This window comes from Triplophysa dalaica, chromosome 16 (assembly GCF_015846415.1).
Source record: "Triplophysa dalaica isolate WHDGS20190420 chromosome 16, ASM1584641v1, whole genome shotgun sequence".
Lineage (NCBI taxonomy): Eukaryota > Metazoa > Chordata > Actinopteri > Cypriniformes > Nemacheilidae > Triplophysa > Triplophysa dalaica.
Window position 1 is genome coordinate 5,982,553 of NC_079557.1, and position 20,379 is coordinate 6,002,931.

General features: G+C 36.7%; 1 protein-coding gene across 8 annotated transcripts in view; it reads left to right on the forward strand.

Moving 5' to 3' along the window:
• Positions 1-2,499: 2,499 nt before the first annotated feature.
• prom1a (prominin 1a) overlaps positions 2,500-20,379 on the forward strand; it is a 46,485-nt gene continuing 28,605 nt past the window's right edge. For 4 of the 8 annotated variants that reach the window (XM_056769423.1, XM_056769420.1, XM_056769422.1 and 1 more), the window contains exon 1: positions 2,503-3,092. In XM_056769423.1, the coding sequence (XP_056625401.1) occupies positions 2,864-3,092 (229 nt within the window). In that variant the 5' untranslated portion in view covers positions 2,503-2,863. Of the gene's footprint in view, positions 3,093-20,379 lie in introns of all 8 variants that reach the window. The other 4 variants (XM_056769417.1, XM_056769418.1, XM_056769419.1 and 1 more) reach the window with 3 other exon arrangements.

Below are 20,379 nucleotides of genomic sequence, written 5' to 3' on the forward strand. Positions count from 1 at the left end.
TGAGTGACCTTCTCTTACAGAATCCACAGACGGAGACAGACAGCGAGTAATCCCCCCTCTACCGCCTCCATCTCCATGGCTAGCTCTGCGATGTAATCTGTTTACCTCACTCGTCCAACCTCTGCAAACATCCACGTCCTTCATTAAAACCTCCAAATACCAGTTACAAACGCTAGATATTTGCAGAGAAAACAGAGGAGGAAGAGATTGTTTCTAAGGCAACAGGATGGCTGTTTGGCTTCAGAATCTTCGGTTGTTTGAAAATGCATTACAGATGTTGATGTTAGCATTTTGCAAAACTAGCGTGTTTGATCATCGATGCGTTGTGACTACCATAATCTGTAACTTTAAATAATCCTTTCTTGTCCAAACAAGCGTCAGTGTTGTGGCATGGTTAGATTTTATCATTGTTTAGTAAAATCTGACACAAAGCGTTCCTTGCCAGTCGCATTCCTATTAAATCCTTTAATCCAATACAGGAAACAGGAATATAATCATGGGAATTCCTGTTTTGATGTCATGTTTATACAGCATCCTGCATCTCTCTGACATTCTTTATGAAGTATCCCTCATGCTTAAATGCTTTAGGGAGACTTGCTTGACCTATGAAACCTGCAAGGTGATCGAGGACTTCCAGTTAGGAATATTATCTGTTATTGAATTATTATGGGGGATTAGATTTGGTTTTTGATTACAGATTAAGTGTTTTAGCTTGTCATATAAAGCGCAGTATGCATTTGATTCCAAAATGACCTTATGTGCAAAGTAGTACACGTACCTCATGTTCTTGCTTCAGAATCAGTACTGCCTTGCGTCTTTCTTAGTCTTAATAAAATATGAGGAATGTTAGTCATGTTGGAGATATGAGCCCACTCAGTGGGTGAAGTTGTTTGGTGATGAAGGACCGAGTGAAAAGCTTAACAACTACAAAAGATTATCCTTGTATTTTGCTTACATAACCACAACTCTTTATGATTTGTGATTGACATGTTTCTGGATTTTCCATTGATTTTTGAGAGAGAAAGTGGTTGCAGGACAGGCAGGTCGCTTTAAGACCAACAAAAATTGTTGATCCAGGTAATGGTCAACCTTTAGCATTATAAAGATGGATGTTTGTTGGTCAGTAATGAGGTTTCACACACCTCAGCAGCTGAGCAGTTACCATGGTGATTTTTTGTATTAGAAATTATGTTGTGGTTAGCCGAATGAAAGCGTCAAAAACATAAACAAGCCTTATGTGACCCAAACTTAAGTTTTGGTAGACAGCAAAGAATCAAGTAGTTTTAAGTATAGGTTTTACTACTTCTTAAGACTATCTTTAATATGTTAGTTTAATTGATTCAATTCTTAACGTCCTATTGATTGTGTTTTGAATGTATTTTGAACTTGTAACGTTAAAACCTGAAACTGGAAGTGCAGCTGGACCAGCTGTTCTTTACATCTTGCAAAATGGTTTATAGCAGGACCATTTTAGATAGTACCTTTTGACCTTTTGAGGAAATACTGTAGGAAAAAGGGTACACTTTATAAAATATAGTTTTTAATGTTTTCATTTGAGAAAAAGCCAGTTTTACATTTCTGGAGTCGGTAAATGAGACAGAAAAATGGCAACATCCACTCAAACCACAGTAGGGAGATTTTAAACAGTATATGAATAGCCTAACTTGTAAAGACGTAGCTATTGATTTCCACCTATAAAGGGACGGTTCACCCAAAAAGGAAAATTCTGTCATGAATTACTCACCCTGGTTGACCTACATAAATGCATATGTTTGGTTGAACACGGAAAAATATATTTGGACAAATGCTTGTAACCGAACAGTTATTGGACCCCATCGACTACCAAAAATCACAAAGGTAGCCTGTAGCTCAGTGATCAGGTTGTGGGTTCGATCCCGGAGGATTGCACATACCTATGTATAAATGTATAGGATAATGCAATGTAAGTCGCTTTGGATAAAAGCGTCTGCCAAATGCCTAAATGTAAATGTAGTCAAAAGTGCCCTAGAGCTGTTTGCTGTCTGACATTCTTCGAAATATCTTCTTTTGTGTTCACCAGAAAAGTATAAAGCAATTTTTCCCACTATGGTAGTCAATGGTGGCCAAGAACTGTTGGGTTACAAGCATTCTTCTGAATATCTTTATCTGTGTTCATCAGAACAAAGGACATTTTACAGATTTGGAACAACCCGGAGGTGAGTAAATGATGACAGAACTTTCTTTTTTTGGGAGAACTAAACCTGTATGAAGGGACAAAAAATATGTTTTTGTTAAAAGACTGAAGAGTTTCATTTCCGTTTTTAAAATGTCATGTTATCATGTTTTCATTTTGTTTTGTTAGCTGTATTTATTTGAGTTATAATGGCTTAAATCAAAACAAACCCACTGCAGTTTGACTGATATCAGTTGGAATGCACAATAAAAAAACATGATATATATATATATAAATATTTAAAGATTAAATGTAAAAGTTGCTTTGAACGACATGGTCTTCCAAATATATGCATAACTGTCAATGCAAATGCACTCTCATTAGCATCCGACAGGGGGAGCACAGAGAGCATCCGATACATCCACACAGGGGAGGGTATAACGTTAGTCACCTAAAACCTCCTCTCATCATCATCATCATCATTTCTTATCGCAGGGTATCTGACTGTCTGACCGGCAGAAAGAGGAGCGCTTCGTGATCTCCAGGAACCGCGAACCGCGGAGAACCACCATTATGAATCCCTCTCCGGACACCAGGACTTGAGATGTCTTTCAATCTTGTTATTACACTGTACCTTCCCTTGGTCACCGTATTATTGACGTTATAAATACGTCTAACACTACTTCACTTGGAAATACACCAGAACTGATCATGTTGTGGAAAACGGGACTGATCTTCTTGTGCTGGGGCTTGACGTCCGGGTCGCTTCAGGGGAGGCAGTCCGCTCCCGCTGCTCCAGCGCGGACAACTTTGGATTTCGGCTTCGTCCCCTCCGGAGTTTATGAGACCGTCGCCTATTACGAGCCCGGGGCCATCGGGATCTTATTTAACATGATGCACGCGTTCCTCTTCGTGGTCCAGCCTAACCCTTTCCCTGAAGGTGAGCTCAACCCATGTGGTGTTTTTGAACTTCTTTGCACCCGTGCCAGGTGTTTCATTCACAGTCTATTTGTTTGATTGTTATTTGTAATCAAATGATTCCTATTGATCACTGTTTATTATGAGCAGGCAGGTTTAATGTGTGAGATGTGCCACCTGTGTTGTCTCCATATTAAATCGGTCTCATTGTTCATCCCACTGTGTACATCATTAATTGGTAAATCTTGAGATTAGGATCCTGACCCATTGAGTCACCCTCCTAACCAGATTAAACACTAATCTGGTTGCCCATATGTTGCTGTGCTTTTATTTTGCAACCTGCCACAGGTGAATCTTGTATTATCAACAACAATAACTACAGCTTTCCTGTAGTTCGGTGGTAAGAGCAGTGGTTGTGGGTTCGATCCCAGGGGATTGCAAATACCTATGTAAAATGTATAGGATAAAGCAATGTAAATCGCTTTGGATAAAAGCGTCTGCCAAATGTCTAAATGTAAATGTAAGAAATGTGCCAAATGCTTGTGTTGTACATTTTTTTATAGGATTGTGTACTATTTTTCATGATTCATTGCTTTGGACAAATGCATAAGTGTCCAGACGCAAAAGGTTTAAGTAATAAATCCCTGTCCTCAGGTTTAAATCATCCACGCTGTCTTCTAAACACACAACCGACCGCAGTCTTTTCTTCCTCTTTCCTTTTTTTTGATAGCCACAGCTGTAGTCTTTTGGCAAAATTATTCAATCGATGAAAGCTCTTTGACAGGGTTCCAGTTTGCAGACAGTCGTATAGCAGCTGCATAGGCCAAACGGCTCACAACTCTGTTTACTTTAAATATGTTTGTGGAAATGATTTCTTAGTATTACGTTTAGCTATGTGGGTAGGGGTGGAGAGACATCCTCATATCCTTTGATCCTCAGATTTGGATGGACTTGGATAAGTAAATGTAAGGACAAAAGAATGTGATGATAACAAGATTATGAATATTTATTCTGATCCAAGCACTGTTTTTCCAATGCTTGCTCCAATGTGTGTGGAATTTGTTGAACGCCATAATAGACAGAACTTTATCCCTGTCTACTTTTCAGATGAAACGGTTAGTGTTTTAAGATGTAGGAAATAGCTCCTTGAGATGAAAGCCTGCTCGGAAAGATTGCCCAGTAATGGCCTAACAATTACACAGTTTAAGTGTTAGGTTTCAGTCATATTGCCTGGAAATATACTTAGGATCTCTTTATTCTCAACTATTGGCCAGGCTGTCCTGACGGCAACCTTTACTGTCGCTCTGAACCTTCTTCTTGGTCGCATTTTGCTCCTTAAAACCATTTTTGGATTTCTTCAAAACCATTTTATTCTGATATTTTTTGTAAAGGCAACACCAACATTTTATCTATTCTATATTCGCCTTTTTAACAAAAATAATCTCCCAGGATGTGCCAGAATAAACATTTGTATTTCTCTGATAATCGAATAATTCCACGAGGACTACTGTAGTGTGAACTTCCTTGTATATGAGGTTACAATGCATAGAACCAAAAACTAATACAGGTGAAGGGCCTGACTCCATCTGTTTGCGGGAGATGCAGTAGAGGCAGTTGCCAGGGCAACATTACAATATTCTAGTGACTGTGAGTTTCTCCCATTGGCCTACATATGTCTGAATGTTGTAGTGTAGACGAGGTGTGAATACCGAATGCATTCGGAAAGAAATGCATTGCTTTAGTAGATTTCAATAGGACACTGTTAAACAGAACTTTATTAAACAGGGTTTAATTCCAGGACATGCTTAACAAGCTGTTTCTATTTGTCAGTGTGTTGTGTTCTGAAGAGATAATGTCGGTATGACTCTATGTTTGCTTTGACAGGTGTGTGTCTGTATGGGAGACAGAGGATATTGCAAATATGTGGTTTGGGGATTTTTTTCTTATTAAAAGTTGTTTTATTTATTATGTTTATTGCTCTCTGTTTATTATTTGATACCCAGTAGTTCTGTACAGTGGCATTACTGGTCTTCCTGGGGTCCGTCCAACACTTAAAATCCATTCATCATTCCATAAATAAAACTTAAATAATGTTAAATTTTTCACATTTCATTACACATCACATTACATATCCTAGGGTGTACACAACACTTTAAATCCATACATTCGTACATACATTAAAATTAAATATAATTTTTACATCCTAAAACACCACTTTAAACATTCCTTCAACTTTTTAGTAGATAACAACACCAGCTCGTTCAATGAAGTTCTATTCGTAATGTCTCTGTGTGATAGTCTGTGTGTAATACTTCTCCCAAATATGAAAATTCTGTCATCATTTATGGGTCATTTATTTAAAATATCTTCTTTTGTGTTCTGCGGAAGAAACAAAGTCAAAAAGTTTTGACAGAATTGTCATTTTTGGGTGAACTATCACTTTAGGTCCTGGATATCAACTGACCCTAGGACAGCCCCCATTTGGAGGACCAAAAACTCCATTTAAATTCTAATACTATATACTATAATATAAAATTAATTTGTGTATCATCTGGCTTTCAAAGCCAGGACCTTGGCCTTGCCATGCTCTTCCCAGTGATCTACAGCTATTATTAGTACTTCTGCTACAAGTTTGTCACCTATTTCCATGCCAAAGTTCAGTATGATTCATGCCACCTGGGTATCTAAAGGATGGCACACTAGCCTTCACCACAGATGGCATCCTTAGTCGCATGTCTAATGAACGCCAGCTTGCTGCAGCTCCTCTTTGCCCCCTCTCTGTCTCTAGAGGAGATTTGAGAACTTCTACTCACTCTGTTGTACTTTTTTCTATTCATATTAGCTCATTTATCTTGTTCTTCTTGGCCTTCTTTCTTCTCCGGTCTTTGCCTTACTTTACATATTCATGTCGAAAGAAATGTTGTGTAGCAACTTAACATAAACAACAAGGTGCATGGAACAAAGAAAGCAGTCTTTGTGGATAATACCAGCAATCCTTGTGATATCAAGGGGTCAGAATAAATGTGGAATAAAGTTTAAAAAGATGATATTTTTATCTTGCCAACGCATTTCGGCAGGGCTAAAAAGGTTACAGGTGTAAAGATGTATATCGCATATTCATGTCCATAACGTCTCAAATGAGTCACAAACTTTAAAGAAGTTGCTGTCATTTTAAGAGATGCCACTAAGCAACAATGGACGGTCTTTGTCCATTATTTTATAATATGAATATCGGAAACAGACCCAGATAGCACAATCCATCTGGCTAAAATCTATTTGACGTCTACATTTACATCGGCAAGACATCTGCAATACATAGTTTGCTCATCTGCAATACGTCTCAGAGACGTCTGAACATCTGTAATACGTTTGTTTAAGATCTGCTGCCTAAAAACCACTGCTAAACATCTTAGAAAGAGCAGTTTTACATCCATTCTAAATCATAAACATCTTACAGACATCTTCTAGCGGTCTATATGATGTCTGACAGCAGACATCTCTGAGACGTATTGCAGATGAGCAAACTATGCATTTTAGATGTCTTGCAGATGTAAATGCAGACTTATAGACGTAAGCCAGATGTATGTGTGCTATCAGGGGATGCACTAGATTTTTTTATTAAATGGAATATGTTCTGTTTTTTTACTAATTTGCATGTTCTTCCAAATCTCTGTGGTGTTTTATTCTGTGGAACACTCGAGGAATATATTTGAAGAAGTGTCAAACTCTAAACATCTGTGATATTTTTCCTTTCATGAAAAAGCAGCATGTGTGGATAAATTATATACTGTACTTTTCCTTCAAAATACAGTAAACGTATTCAATAAATCATCTCCTTACTGCATATTATAGATGCACAGTAACTGTTTCAAGCGAGTGCCAGACTATGATTATTTTATGAAAATCTGTAAAATTTCACACATTTAAATTTAATAAGCAATATTGATGTCTGAGAAGGAATTCACATGCTGTGAGTGTTGGATACAGTATGTCCCTCTTTGGCAGTCACATGTTTTCATGACTCCAGTCAGTGTGAGTGTGGTGCACCTAAGGGCTAAAGCATGTCACAACTCCACATGACTACACTGACCTCCTCTAGGCCCAGTGCTCTACTGACAGCATTAGTAATAGAAACCCACATCTGACCGATATGTACATTTTGGCCAATAACCATTATAAAGCAAATATACACTATCTAAATATTTAAATAAAGTTGCAATGACTGAAACAAAAGTCAAGTAATGGACAACTGCTTTTATTTGAAAACATTCTTTGCCTACATCATTCAACAATGTTTTGCTAATAGCAGAAAGTGAATGATCATGACATAAAGTCTTCAACTGTGAGCAGCGTGCAGCTGATGAAGTTTAACCAGAGGAAATGATTTATGATAAATCGGCTATAATATATCGGCTTAAATTTTATTACATATAACATTTAAAATTATTCTTTATCGGGCGATACCGATATGCCCGTAGAGTAAAAGACAGTAAAGTTTATTTTAATCGCATTGATGAAAGAAACAGTAAGTTTGCTAATAATTCATCAATATCATGCACCTCACTTAAATCTGTGAGGATAATACGATCATTCTTATGAAATGATTTAATTTCAGTTTTCATGTTCCCGGCCATCTTCCATGTTAGTTTTATTTACTTGGCAAACTCAATTTTTTGTTGCATTTGCAAAAGCATCATATGCCAAATGCATGAATGCAAATAGATTACTACTAGAGACCACCTCATCTGTAAGTCTGTGCAAACTTATGGCTTAAACATTCTAGTCTTGGCTTGGCTGTTTTAAGTATGTTGCCACAGAAGTGTCATTTACAGCATGTAGTTGACTCATGGGCTGTTATATTTTTAAGTTGGACACAGCTGCTTATGTGTTGCTCTCTAGAAGTGCTTAAGCACAGTGCCCTAATTCTTGCCTGCCCACACCAGACAGTAGACTCACACACCCTTGATCACCTCTGGTGTGATTTACCTGAGGTTTTGGTTGGCAGCCAGTTCACAAGAATGCTTTAGGAGGATTTTGAATGAATTTGTCTGGTGACATTAGGGGCATTGAGGGTGATGTATAAAGAAGGTGTATAAAGAACTGTGGTGTTGGAATCTTAAAGGTGGATTATATACCCAAAACCAAACTAACATTAATTTGATCCAAAGCGATTTACATTTGATTACACAATACATTTGTTTCTGAGTATGGAATATGTGCAATCCCTGGGATCGAACCCTTGTCCCATTCGTGGACTGCCCTTAATTTCCGGTACACATTTGCAAACAATAGAGTGCCCGTAGATTACTTCTTATAACAAGCTAAAGAAACCTAGAAAGAACCGTTACTTGGCTAAACTTGTCTCTCCATTATTTTGAATTTAGACGGCGATACCAAGCTCAACCGATAAATGTCAATGTACCATACGGTTTCTGTGAAGGCGACAAAACTACAGGACCCATTCAACGAATTGTTTATTCAATAAAATGAAGATGCAACAAAATTCAACAAATCGTTTTACAATAAAATAATAATAATTCTTATTAACATAAATGAAATAAAAATATAAATAGTTTAATTACTGAACACTAGCCAAACACAGACTGAAAGTTAGCTGCGGTCTCGGCACGCGCGTCCAATGAAACGGTCTATAATGTCATAAAGATACATCAATAATGATTACAATGGGAAAATAGATTTTCAGCCTTGTTTTATTAAGTATTTAAAAAAATTGTCATTAGAAATGTTTTAATAGCAGTGGGTTTCAATATTTAATATGGATAAATGTTAGTTTAAGAGTAACTAACTCTTAATAAATGTAGGTCTAATAATACATCTTCAGTAGATTTTTGTTTAAATTGAATTTGTTTCTCTTTTAGAATAGTCCAATTGTAGCGTTTATATGTTTGTTGATGGTAAGCCTCTCTCCCAAACTGTACAGATTATGTCACATCTAAACTGCTCCTGCTGCTAATGCGACGGTCGCATTTACATTTACATTTCACCGCCGGTCTTAGCGTGGCATTATGGTATGTTCGAAAGCAAACCTTCAGGTGTTCTGTTCTGACAGTTGGGTGGAAAGAAAGGTTGCTATACCATCTGAAGGAAATACTTATTTTTAAATGAGCTGCTCACTCACTTTCTGACACACAGATGCTTTCACAAACAACATGTTGTGTGGGTTGGATTTCTCTGTGTAGTGGGAGAAAACAAAAGCCTAAACACAGACAGAGAGAATGCAATGAATGACTGTCAGTGATCGCTATATAGTCCTCGATTATACAAAGGCTTCTTGTATGACTGTATACTGTTCTTTAACTTCAGAGGTGTATAAAGACCTTACGTGATGACATCTTTGTCCTGTGAGACCCACTGCAGCGCTTCGAAATGGAGGGGGGAGCTGTGGAGTTAGCCGTTGGTTGCAGATCGCAAGATACCGCTAACATATCCAAATTGCACCTTTAAAGGGAGAGTTGACCCAAACCTTTATGACTGACTTGAATTTGTAAATGAGGCCATATGTTAATGTATCTTGACGTCAGAAATGCAGGGAATTTCCCTGTTCCTGCGGCTAACTTTCAGTAAATGATCTATCTGATCTAAGGAAGAAGTTTTGTGTTCTTAAAGCTACAGTATACATTGAAGTCCTTTATCCTAAAAGATCAAGTGTTATTTGATTCCTCACACTATGACTCCTTTAGCAAAACTGAGACAGAAACGCTCCTTACGCGGTGAAGTTTGCATGTATACTGAGTCATTTCCACGAAACAATAAAATGTCATGGTCATGAGGTCCTGGAGTTATTGACCTGTTGAAAGGTTGGGAGTGTCGTCCAGGCTGGAACTGAAGAGGGCGTTTATACACTTTACGTAAAAGCATCACAGCCGGGGAAACTGGGTTCTGTAAGGGTCAGAACAACAGAAGCCAGAGATAATGTGTAAGTGGGAGTGATAATGAAGTCTCAGATCCAGACTGGCATGTAATGATGAGGAAGAAATGCTTAAATGAGGAAAGCTGAGATAAAAAGAAGGGAGACACAAAAGAGAATGTAAAATAAGGAAAAGGACGTGTGTGAGAGAGAGACTCAGGAGAGACGTGAGATTGATGTACGAGTAGCTTATCAGGCTCAGCATGTGTTTTGACTCTTTCGAGAGGACCCTTGGCCTTGCCCACCTGGAACTGCTGTGTTATTGTCATCTGAAATGGCAGATGTGGCAAATTGAAATGTTATCAGGATCACACACACTTTTAACTTTGTTTTAGAATTTGCAAAGCTTGAAACGATCATCAAGTGTTTCATTAGTAGCTCAATTTCAGGTCATCAGTGACAGAATTGTCATTTTTTGGTAAACTGTTTCTGTAAGAACCTGTCTTAGATTATAATGTACAAAACTAAAGGCATGTAGATGTTTCCTTATCGTAGTGCGCTTTTTTATTTGCTGTCTATATATTCACAGCGCATGTAATTGTAATCTCGCATGACTCACTTTACAGCATTCATCGCTTTCAGGCAGATTCAGAGCTATATGTAGAATATCACTCTGTTATGATATTTTGTCTCTTTTTGCCTTTAAAGAAACACAAATCATCTTCACACTTTCATTAATGTTATTTAATCGACTAATTGAAAAATCAAAAATTGTTTATGTCAGACTAGAGTCATGTATTCTGTTCTCGCAGTTTGTGTTTTACCCAAACAAACATACCCTGAGGACGCTGTAGAGAGTTTTGCACATTTAACAAGACGGAAATAGAACGGAGATGTTTTTCACTCCGAAAATGTTTTTACTTAAAGCAACAGGGAGAATAACACAAACCATCCAGTCAAGGTGTTTACCAGTTCTTACATTAAAGAAGGTCTCAGCCAAAATGTTTTTATTACCGCGCTGTTGATTTAAATAAACAAAGACATTTTAAGAGTGCAGAGCATCTCAGTTTCTCTCATTAGGTCGTTTTTGTTTGGTTTACGCATGTGGCTTTGCTTTGAGAGCTTTTATAAATAAACCCCGTAGTTAAACATTAATTTATGATAATATACATGCATAAGCCAATTCAAAACAGTTGAACTTGTTATTGCAGTAAATGCCAACATAGACATTCTTCACATATAGACAGACACATACTAATCCGTATTAATCAGGGATATAATCTCAATGACCTCTATGTGTCTTTATATCAGATTAATGATGAGTAACGTATTAACCAGGGATTGTGTTTAGCTGTTTCTTCTCTCATGTACAGTAAATGGATCTACTTACAACACTCTGTTTTAGGACCAGTACTATAGATTCACCAGCTATGCTTAAAGGGATAATTTACCCCAAAATTTACTCACTCTCCGATGTTCAGTTTCCAACATTCTTTCAAATATTTTCTGCAGAAGAAAGAAACTCATATGGGTTTGAAATAACACGATGGAGAGTTACGGTAATGATAACAGAAGTTTCATTTTGGGGTGATCTATCCCTTTAATATCTTCGCTTAAAACGCTCTTTAAAACACTGAATGTTGTCTGGCTCATTCGTTTTTTAGATCTGAGATCATCTACATAGTTTACTAATACATTTGGAAAACTTTTAGGAAACATACGCATTCAAAGTCTTTCTCTTGCCTTCAAACTTGCCCGAGAATCTTAATGACTCATTTATGTACTCATGGGTGTATTTGTGGGTGTATTTCCTGCCCATAGTTGCACCGAATCATGATTCGTGGCTGTGATGTAAACTAAAGACCGCTGGCTGTTTTTTTTTTTTAAAGGGACAAGCCTTTTGATATATCTTGCCCCAGCTTTGTGTGTCGATGGGACGTACATCAACACGGGAAAGAAGATTGTGTTTGTTTGTAGGCCTTTAAGGCCTAATTAGATGATGATTAATTGGGGCAGAACAATCTGATTCCTGATTATGGCTCGAATCTAGTGCATGTCGACTAGTGAGTTTACATTCCCCTATTTTTAACAAATGTAGTCAGAACAAATCAGAATTTGTTTTTAAGCTTTTAAAATAAAGGATGCACTAGAAGAGTTGGAATATTTCTAGCACACTTGCACAGTTACTGCAGCTTTTTTGACCTTAAATGAGGTTCTAAAAATAAAACTAATACATTAAAAAAAAACAGTACTTAAGTAGGCCACAAAGTGTGGATCAGAATTTGTGTCATAAACCCAAACCACAATATGCAGAAAGTGTGTGGTGATTAAAATTACCTTATAAAGTAACCGAACATCTTTTGGTAACCATTGACTACCATAGTAAGAAGTAGACAAAAGTGGCCCAGAACTGTTTGCTTTTCTACATTCTTTTATATCTTTTTTTGTGTTCAACATAACAAATAAATATACAAGCATTTTTTACTACTATGGTAGTCAATGGTGGCCAAGAACTGTTTGGTTAAATGGAAATTTTCCAAATATCTTTATCTGTGTTTATAAGAACATAGAAATGTATAAAGATTTAGGACCACCTGAGGGTGAGTAAATGGAGAAAGAATTTTAATTTTTGGGTGAACTGTTCCTTTAAGTATTTTATACCACAACAGTCTGCCTGATTTAAAACAAACAAACGTTTATTTTCGAAATAAAAGGGACAGTACACATAAAGGAAGTAACACCTGGGTTTAAACAATTTTATGGCTCTTCATTAGATCGGGGATATTATGTATCGCTCCTTTTGTGAGCAGGTGTGTTTCCTTTCAACCAATAGCCATTGTTCTGATGAAAATTCCCCATGAGGATGTGACAATGGAGAACTATGGAAGATGGCTATCATTGAAGTCTCCTGAGGAGTTGAAAGTTTCAGGGAAGTCCGATACACAGCCACTGTAAGCAAAGGTGGACAAAAAAGTTTCTGTTGTGTTAACCATCCACTCTTTATGCCTTTTCAGGTCTCTTTTTTTACAGTGTACTTTTGGTCATTTTTGAATGTTTACTGTTATGTATTTTGTAATTGTCAGAAAGTGTATTTCTCAACTCATTCTGATCTCCATTTCACAACATTAACTGCTTTTAAAACATCTATTAATTCATTTTTTTTCTCATGCTTATTCATAAGTAGGTTTTCCTTTTGTGTTTATTTTACTGTATTAGTGGTTGTAGTTTGTGTTTTAGCATTTCTTTTATGAAATCTCATGTAATGTATGTCGTATACTTCTTTGTAGTTTAACTACTCATTTGAAATGATTTGTTCTTTTTAAGTGTGTTGTTACTATTGCTATGTGAAGTACTTTGGTCAACACTCGTGTTGTTTTAAGGCACTATACAAATAAACTTGACCTTGACTTCTGTTTCCCATACAGCCTGTATTTCTATGTTAAGAAGGTTTTTTGTCTATAGAATAGAAAACATTGTTTCATACACAAAAAATCATCTTCCTCAGTGAGTATCAGACTACTGAGATATTACAGATCATGTATTAACCTAAAGGTTTCAATATATGCCTGAAGATGCTGTGAAGAGATTGGCATTCCCACCTGTGAGTTAAATCTTCTCATCCATCTAATGCCTTTTTTATTAGCACTGCGCTTGAAAGAAGAAACCTGTGCTTTTTGTACCACCACCTCTTTCTTTTTATATTAGTTTTATCTTATCCATCTTTAACTTCTTTCTTCTCGCTGTGTATATGTTTGTGTTCTCCTCTCCCTGGTAACCGGTTCCTTGGTTCTTTTCGGTTTATGTGTGCTGGGATACACTGTTATTGTTATTGTTCAGGTACAGATTGTTTCCCTTTGGGACTATCGGCAGTCAGCAGGGTTCAGATGAGTTAAATCATGAGCACTGGATTCATGGCATTAGGGTAGTGAGAAGTGACACACTCGTTCGCTCTTGTTTGATAGACAGCGGGTGACTCTGTTATTGTGTTATAGTGTAAAAAACCTTTAGGCAAATGTCATGCAGTGCTTTGAAAGATAAATGGAGTGCTTTTACGGAATGACATACAGAATGGTTCCTAAAGAGACACTGAAAATGTTCTTGTACTGGCAAACACAACGATTAGTTCAACAGTTGATAGCAACATAAATCGAAAAGTTTTTTAATTTTTGATTTAGTCACCCTCAAGTTGTTCCAAACCTGTGCAAATCTTCTTGTTCTGCAAACATTAGGAATTATATTTGAAAGAATGTTTGTCACTAAACAGTCTTGGGGCAGTATTGACTTCCATAGGACAGAAAACTACTATCCCTTATCAAAAGGAAGTATACTGAACTTGAAGTTCAGTTTTTAAGTATGCTTAATTATAGTTCAAGTATACTTGTAAGTGTAGTTTATGCATTAAGTATACAATTATCAATGGACTAGTACTATGCTTGAAAGTGTACTATTTGAAAACCGCTTGGGACTAAATTGGCCACTTTTTAGTTTATAAAATTATACTTTTTAGTGCACTTTATGTGTAACAGTAGTTAACTGTAGAGTAAACAACAAGTTTACCATTTGGTTTTCATTTGTACTATTACTATACACCATGTAAACTTGTTGGTATTCTGATGGTTTACTAGGTCAATACTTCTGGCACATGTTTAGTGTATGAAGTCTATACCTGCTACAGCTTGCTATCTCTATACAGTAATGTATGGGTTACCTTGATGGATCCTACTGTGATGAAGGAAATTTTAGGATCAAATTTAGCTGAGACCGGTCTGGACACATACAGTATTTTTGCATGCAGAACAAGAGCCGCAAGGAGAAAAAATACACAGATTTAGATTTCAGAAGCGATTTCAGTGTCTAAAATAGAACTGGATGCATTGTGTAAAGAATTGTAACTAGTTGTTTGGTTTGCTTGTAAACGTACAGTGACGTTTTATAAACAAGGTTTCTAAAGAGTATATAGTAGAAGAGGGTATACAGAAGAGGATTGACAACCGCATTTAGCTGCAGCGTTTGGCCACAATAATGCAAAGATAGTGAAATTGTTTTACCTGTATTTTACATTTTGCACTACATTTTAGCATTAATGGAAATTACTGTAAAATAAATTAAAAGGAAAATGTACTGGTAATTTTCTGCCAGTACTTTATCGTTTATGGATTTTTTTTAACAGTGTGAAAGTGAGACTTTGAGACACAACACTGCCATTAACCAGCGCATGGGGCTGGAAACTGGGGCCAAGCACCACTTAACATAGAAACAAGTAAGCTTTTTATAGATGTCATCAGATTGGTTTTTATCTGTACGCCAGCTTCTGTAGGCCTCAGGCTGGTTACTTTGGACCAGCTAATTGACTAAATGTTACTGAGCACCAATAGCTTTGTTTGGAAGAGACACATCTACACATCTCTCTGAGACTTTGATGCTGAGACAGGAGCACAATGAAGATTAACCTCAAAAATGTATCTGTCTGTTTTGCACTTTTTAAAGAATAATAAAAGATTTGTTTGGATGTCAGCTTTTGGAATTTTTGCAGAGACATGGGTCATTTTTGTAGTTAGCTTGTCACAAAGATATTCTGAATTTCTCTATAGCTCCTGTTTATTTTCTCCACAGGAATCTTTTTTAAGGCTTGCCTAAAGTTTTTATAGTACGTTTGCTAAATTGCAGATTTTTGATGTCTGCCGCGTGAATCGTCTAACAGGGACTTTGGCTTGGCTTACTCCCAATTAAATCATTTCGAGTCATTTCTAATCACGATGTTCACACCAAGACAAAGAGAACACCTGACAGACCTGACATGTGTTTTTAATAGTTTTTACCAGGATCACTTTAGTACATTTCTAGCAGCAGATTGATCTTCATAAGCTTAGCTGGCCATCAGATCGTTCATTCCATCATTCGAGCTAGTTCGTGGCACATATTATAAGACTTCGGTCCCGAAAGGGCATTCGTCATCACTTGCTTTCTCTCGACTGATAGTACTCGTAAATCTAAATGATGAGATGTAAAACCCCTAAGCGAGTTTCCCGTTTCTGCCTTGTCGTGATATTGTGAGGTGATGTGGCTTTCAAATATATTCCAGGCTGCTTATCTCCACAGCCACCTTGGGGAGATCTCATGATGAAATATTTATGAAGATACTGTGGGTTTTTCACAAAAAAAGTGGTATACTTCTGAATAAATCGCTCGCTGAGATGCATCTCAAAAGCAAAAGCGTGGGTGTCTCTGCACGTCCTGCCGAGAGGATGACAGCGGGATCGGGCGCGTGCCGTGTGGGACGGAAACAAATTGGAAGCATCAAAGAGAAGTTTGCCATTATGAAATAATTTGTTGCACGTTATTACAAGACTAGAATGAATCCACAGTTATGTGCCTATGCGTTTCATTCTGTCTAGGGCACATATTAAATCTATAAAGTAACGTTTGCTTGAATGTAAATGAAAGCGACGAGAAAGTCAGTGATTGAACATATCAATTGTGGCTTTGTAAGTATGATGCTGAAAGGCATTCATAACATGCATGGCCTGTTTCATATGTGCATTGCTTTCCAGTGAGAGAAATAACAGGCATGAACATGCACTCAAATATTTAACCCATACCACATTCATTCCTGTCAGTGTTTTTCAAAATTTACTGAAGGTCTTTATGTACAGTGAGTATTTGACCAAAGCAAAATCTATCCAAATCCCATAGAAGTTTTTTTAATGAACTACAAAACAAAAGTCCTGTCACCTTTTATCTTTTAAAGAAACAGTTGAGTGTAACATCATCACCCGAGGGTACTAGAAGTAACCCCCCAAAATGAACTCTGACTTCCTGTGTCCATTGAGTATTCATGTGTGTGGTACTACTGTCCCGAGTCGCTCATCCTCTTGACCTGTCTTTAGTTTAAGGCTGAGCCCGAGAGTCTGATTAGTTCCCGCTGAATGAATGGAAGCACCGCCAATCAAACCAGGTCAGGAGAGAGAGAGAGAGAGAGAGAATGAGAATTACTCCCAGAGGATCATGAGAAAATAGATCAGGCCTGCGAAGCTGCCAGTATGGTTTGTTTTGCCTTTATGAGGTTTTTGGGCATTGCTTGAGTATCTCTGCATCATGAATGAGCAGATGAAGTGATTCATGGAGATTTAGTGTGATTTTAAAATGAAGAACAATTTGGTACAATGAAGTAGCTATCAAAGCTCGGGATTGTCAGACTTCTCGAGATTCACCGTGTGAGAAGGCCTGTTGTTGTTGTTTAATCTAATTGTGATCATGTGAGATTTTTGCAACATTTTGCAACCCAATAAAGGTGTGTGCGTCCGTGCGCTTGTTTGTGTACTATATATAGAAAAGTCATGAAATGTTCATTAGGTCTGTGCAGTAGTGATAATTTAAACATCGACAATAGAGCCACTCTTAGAGAATTGATATATAATACAAATATATAAAATAATTATATTAAATAGAAGTCAGTGTAAATTAGATCCTTAATCAAATTCATTTAATCATTGATAACAACAGAACTAGACTCAATAGAAGTCAAATGTGTTTTAATCGTCATATATCACTGGGTCGATGGAATTCTGGTTGGTAGTAAAAATTCTTACAGGACTGCGATATATAATTACATAAAGTATATCACGTGACTTCCCCACATGCTTTCTCATTGGTTGTTTACGGTAGTTGCCACATGGCATCTTTACATATTTGCAAAAAAATTGTAAGTTGATGGATAGTGAACAATCCCGGTTGTGCGCTGTGACTTGATTACCCAGCTCTTCTCATTCAAGTCTCTTTATCTCTGCAAATCGCTCCTTATAAGGATAGTTCACCCCAAAATTTAAATTCTTTCATTATTTACTCGTCATTTTAAACCTGTATGACGTTCCTCTTTCCTATTTTGAAGAATATTCTTAAATAAAGCATGTTGGTCCCGTTAACTACTATTGTATAGACTTTCTATACACTAGACATTCTTCAAAATATCTTCTTGTGTGTTCTGCAGAAGAAACAAAGTCATACAGGTTTGAAAGGTCAAGGGGCTGAGTAAATTTTGACAAATGATGACACAAAAATATTTTTGGGTGAACTATCCTTTTTTAAAATGGTGAATTCGCCTTCAGAATGGACAGTCAAGAGATTAATGCATAATAACAATGTTTGATTCTCTTATAAGTCTACACTAGCACTGTGTAGAATGGACCTGTGTAGTCTGCGAGAGTATTTTCAAACAGTGCTGAGTAAAATATGTTTGTGTATATTTGTGTGCGTGAGAACTACAGTATGTGACAACGAGATTGATCAGTGAAGGATAAGGAGAGACACTTTTCAACCTCGTTTCTCTTCCCCTCTCTTTTGTAATCATCTCATCTTTTCTCTTCACTGCTCCACCACCTCCCTCCTCTGGCCTGTTCCTGATCTTCTTTTTCTCCGCTCTGCTCTCCTTGTCCTTCCTGTCCTCTCTGAAAATTTGAGTTTTCAAGATGAGACAGCTGGAGTACTACGCCCCACTGGATACTTACCCACAATGCAAAAACCACTGAACCATATCTCTGTGCTATGTAATTATCAAATTATACTTTTTGATTGGTAGGTTTTGTTAATATGCTTGACCGACATAAAGTAATGAAGTGAATTAGTCATTTCACATGCTCAGACTGTGACATTAAAGACATACTTCTCCAATTATGTACAATTGCTAAGAGCATAATTATATTGGACCTAGGATGTTAGTTTTAACTATTGTAATGATAGGAAAAATATTTATGATTAAATGAAACTGATTTCTCTGTGTTTAAGCCATTGGTAACAATTTAATTCTGTATTGTTGAGAAAGATGCAAAAGTAAGCCGATAATGTGCTTAGGGATTTTTAATGAAGACCTATTTTCTTTTTTTAAGGCCATGCTAATTAGCAGAAATATAGCACCGCACCATGTGGTGACTGGTCATGTTTATTCATGTTCACACGATTATCCTGTCTCAAAGGTGAGGAGGCATTTAAAAATTGTTGGATGTCTCGGTAGTTCATCTGTGAAGTTCTTTAGATCCATATTATTGGAAAAAATAAAAGAGTTCTCCCCTAGAGGTGCCTGTACGTGATGATTTTCAGATGAGTTAAATCAGAGCTCTAAGCAACCCGGTCTCAAAACTCGAGTTTTGAGCACTTCCTCTGAAAGGGTATAGTTATCTCTTTATGAATCCAGTGTACACAAAATCCAGAACCATTACAAACTGTCTGCTGGTCTTTCTCGAAAACTGTAACCCCTGCAATGCACCAAGAGGAAGGAAGACACGTTCAGTGTGTCTGTTTCATTTTATGTCCTCATTTATCCCACTTTTACACTGTGATATTGAGACCTAATATGCATGCGTATTACAGAAATGCAGGTGCATACATTAAAAGTTGAAATGGTGTTCACAGCTTCTATTTTTCAATTGAAAGAGGAGACCTAACAAAAAACGAATGTAATTTTCCTGTAGGCATTTTATATACATAGCAAACTGTTACGCAGAAATAATTAGTTACAGTAATTTAATAACTTTTCCCTTGAAAAAGAAAAGTAAGGGAATAGTCTTATTTTTTCTGTGATTACAGTTACTTCTGAAGTTATTAAACTAAATACTGTGTGAAATATAGAGTGTGTGTGTGCAATAGTGGAATTCACATCAAAATTCCAACCCTAACTTTAAATTTTGTGCTTTAATGTATAATTCTCACATTTGTAGTACTTTGGTCAGTCAATAATACTACTCTATGTGGTTTATTATTGTTTATTTGTATGAATTAAAAGAGCTGTTTCATGTCTTAATCACTTAACTAAACAAGGTTGATATAGGATATAGAAAGTAAATAGTAATAAGTAATAAAATACTTTTTGGACAGAGTACTTAGTTTGTACAGTAATCTAATTACGATATTGAATATGTAATTCGTAATTTTTCAGAGTAACTTGCCCAAAACTGCTGTTACGTGTTAAAGAAAACAAATATTTTCCCAGGTAAATAAATAGTCAATTTTATTTTAATGTTTACCTAATCCTTATAAAAAAATATGACATGTATTGCATTACATTTTTGATATATTATTGATATATGTTTGCAATGGTTTGTGGTTGTTGATTGTGATTTTCTACATGTAGCTTCAGGACATGTGGTGTACTGTACTGGGATGTTTGCCATCAGTTGTGTTTGTGATGTTGTATCCAGGTGATTTGTGTATTGGATCATGATGCTTTGGGAGTGGAAAATCACAGCTAAACCTTTAGGATCGAGTAACTGTCCCAAAGCCTCTTGCAGGTTTTTGCTTGTACTCTGAAATGCTAAGAAGTGTGGCTTGTTTTTTATACAACTCTCAGTTTTCAATGATTGGTCCATCTCTTTCCCTTATAGTCTCTGGTTAAATTGCATCTCTGTTCTTGAGAACAACTTGGTGTTTCTCTCCCTTTAGCTTTAGTTGA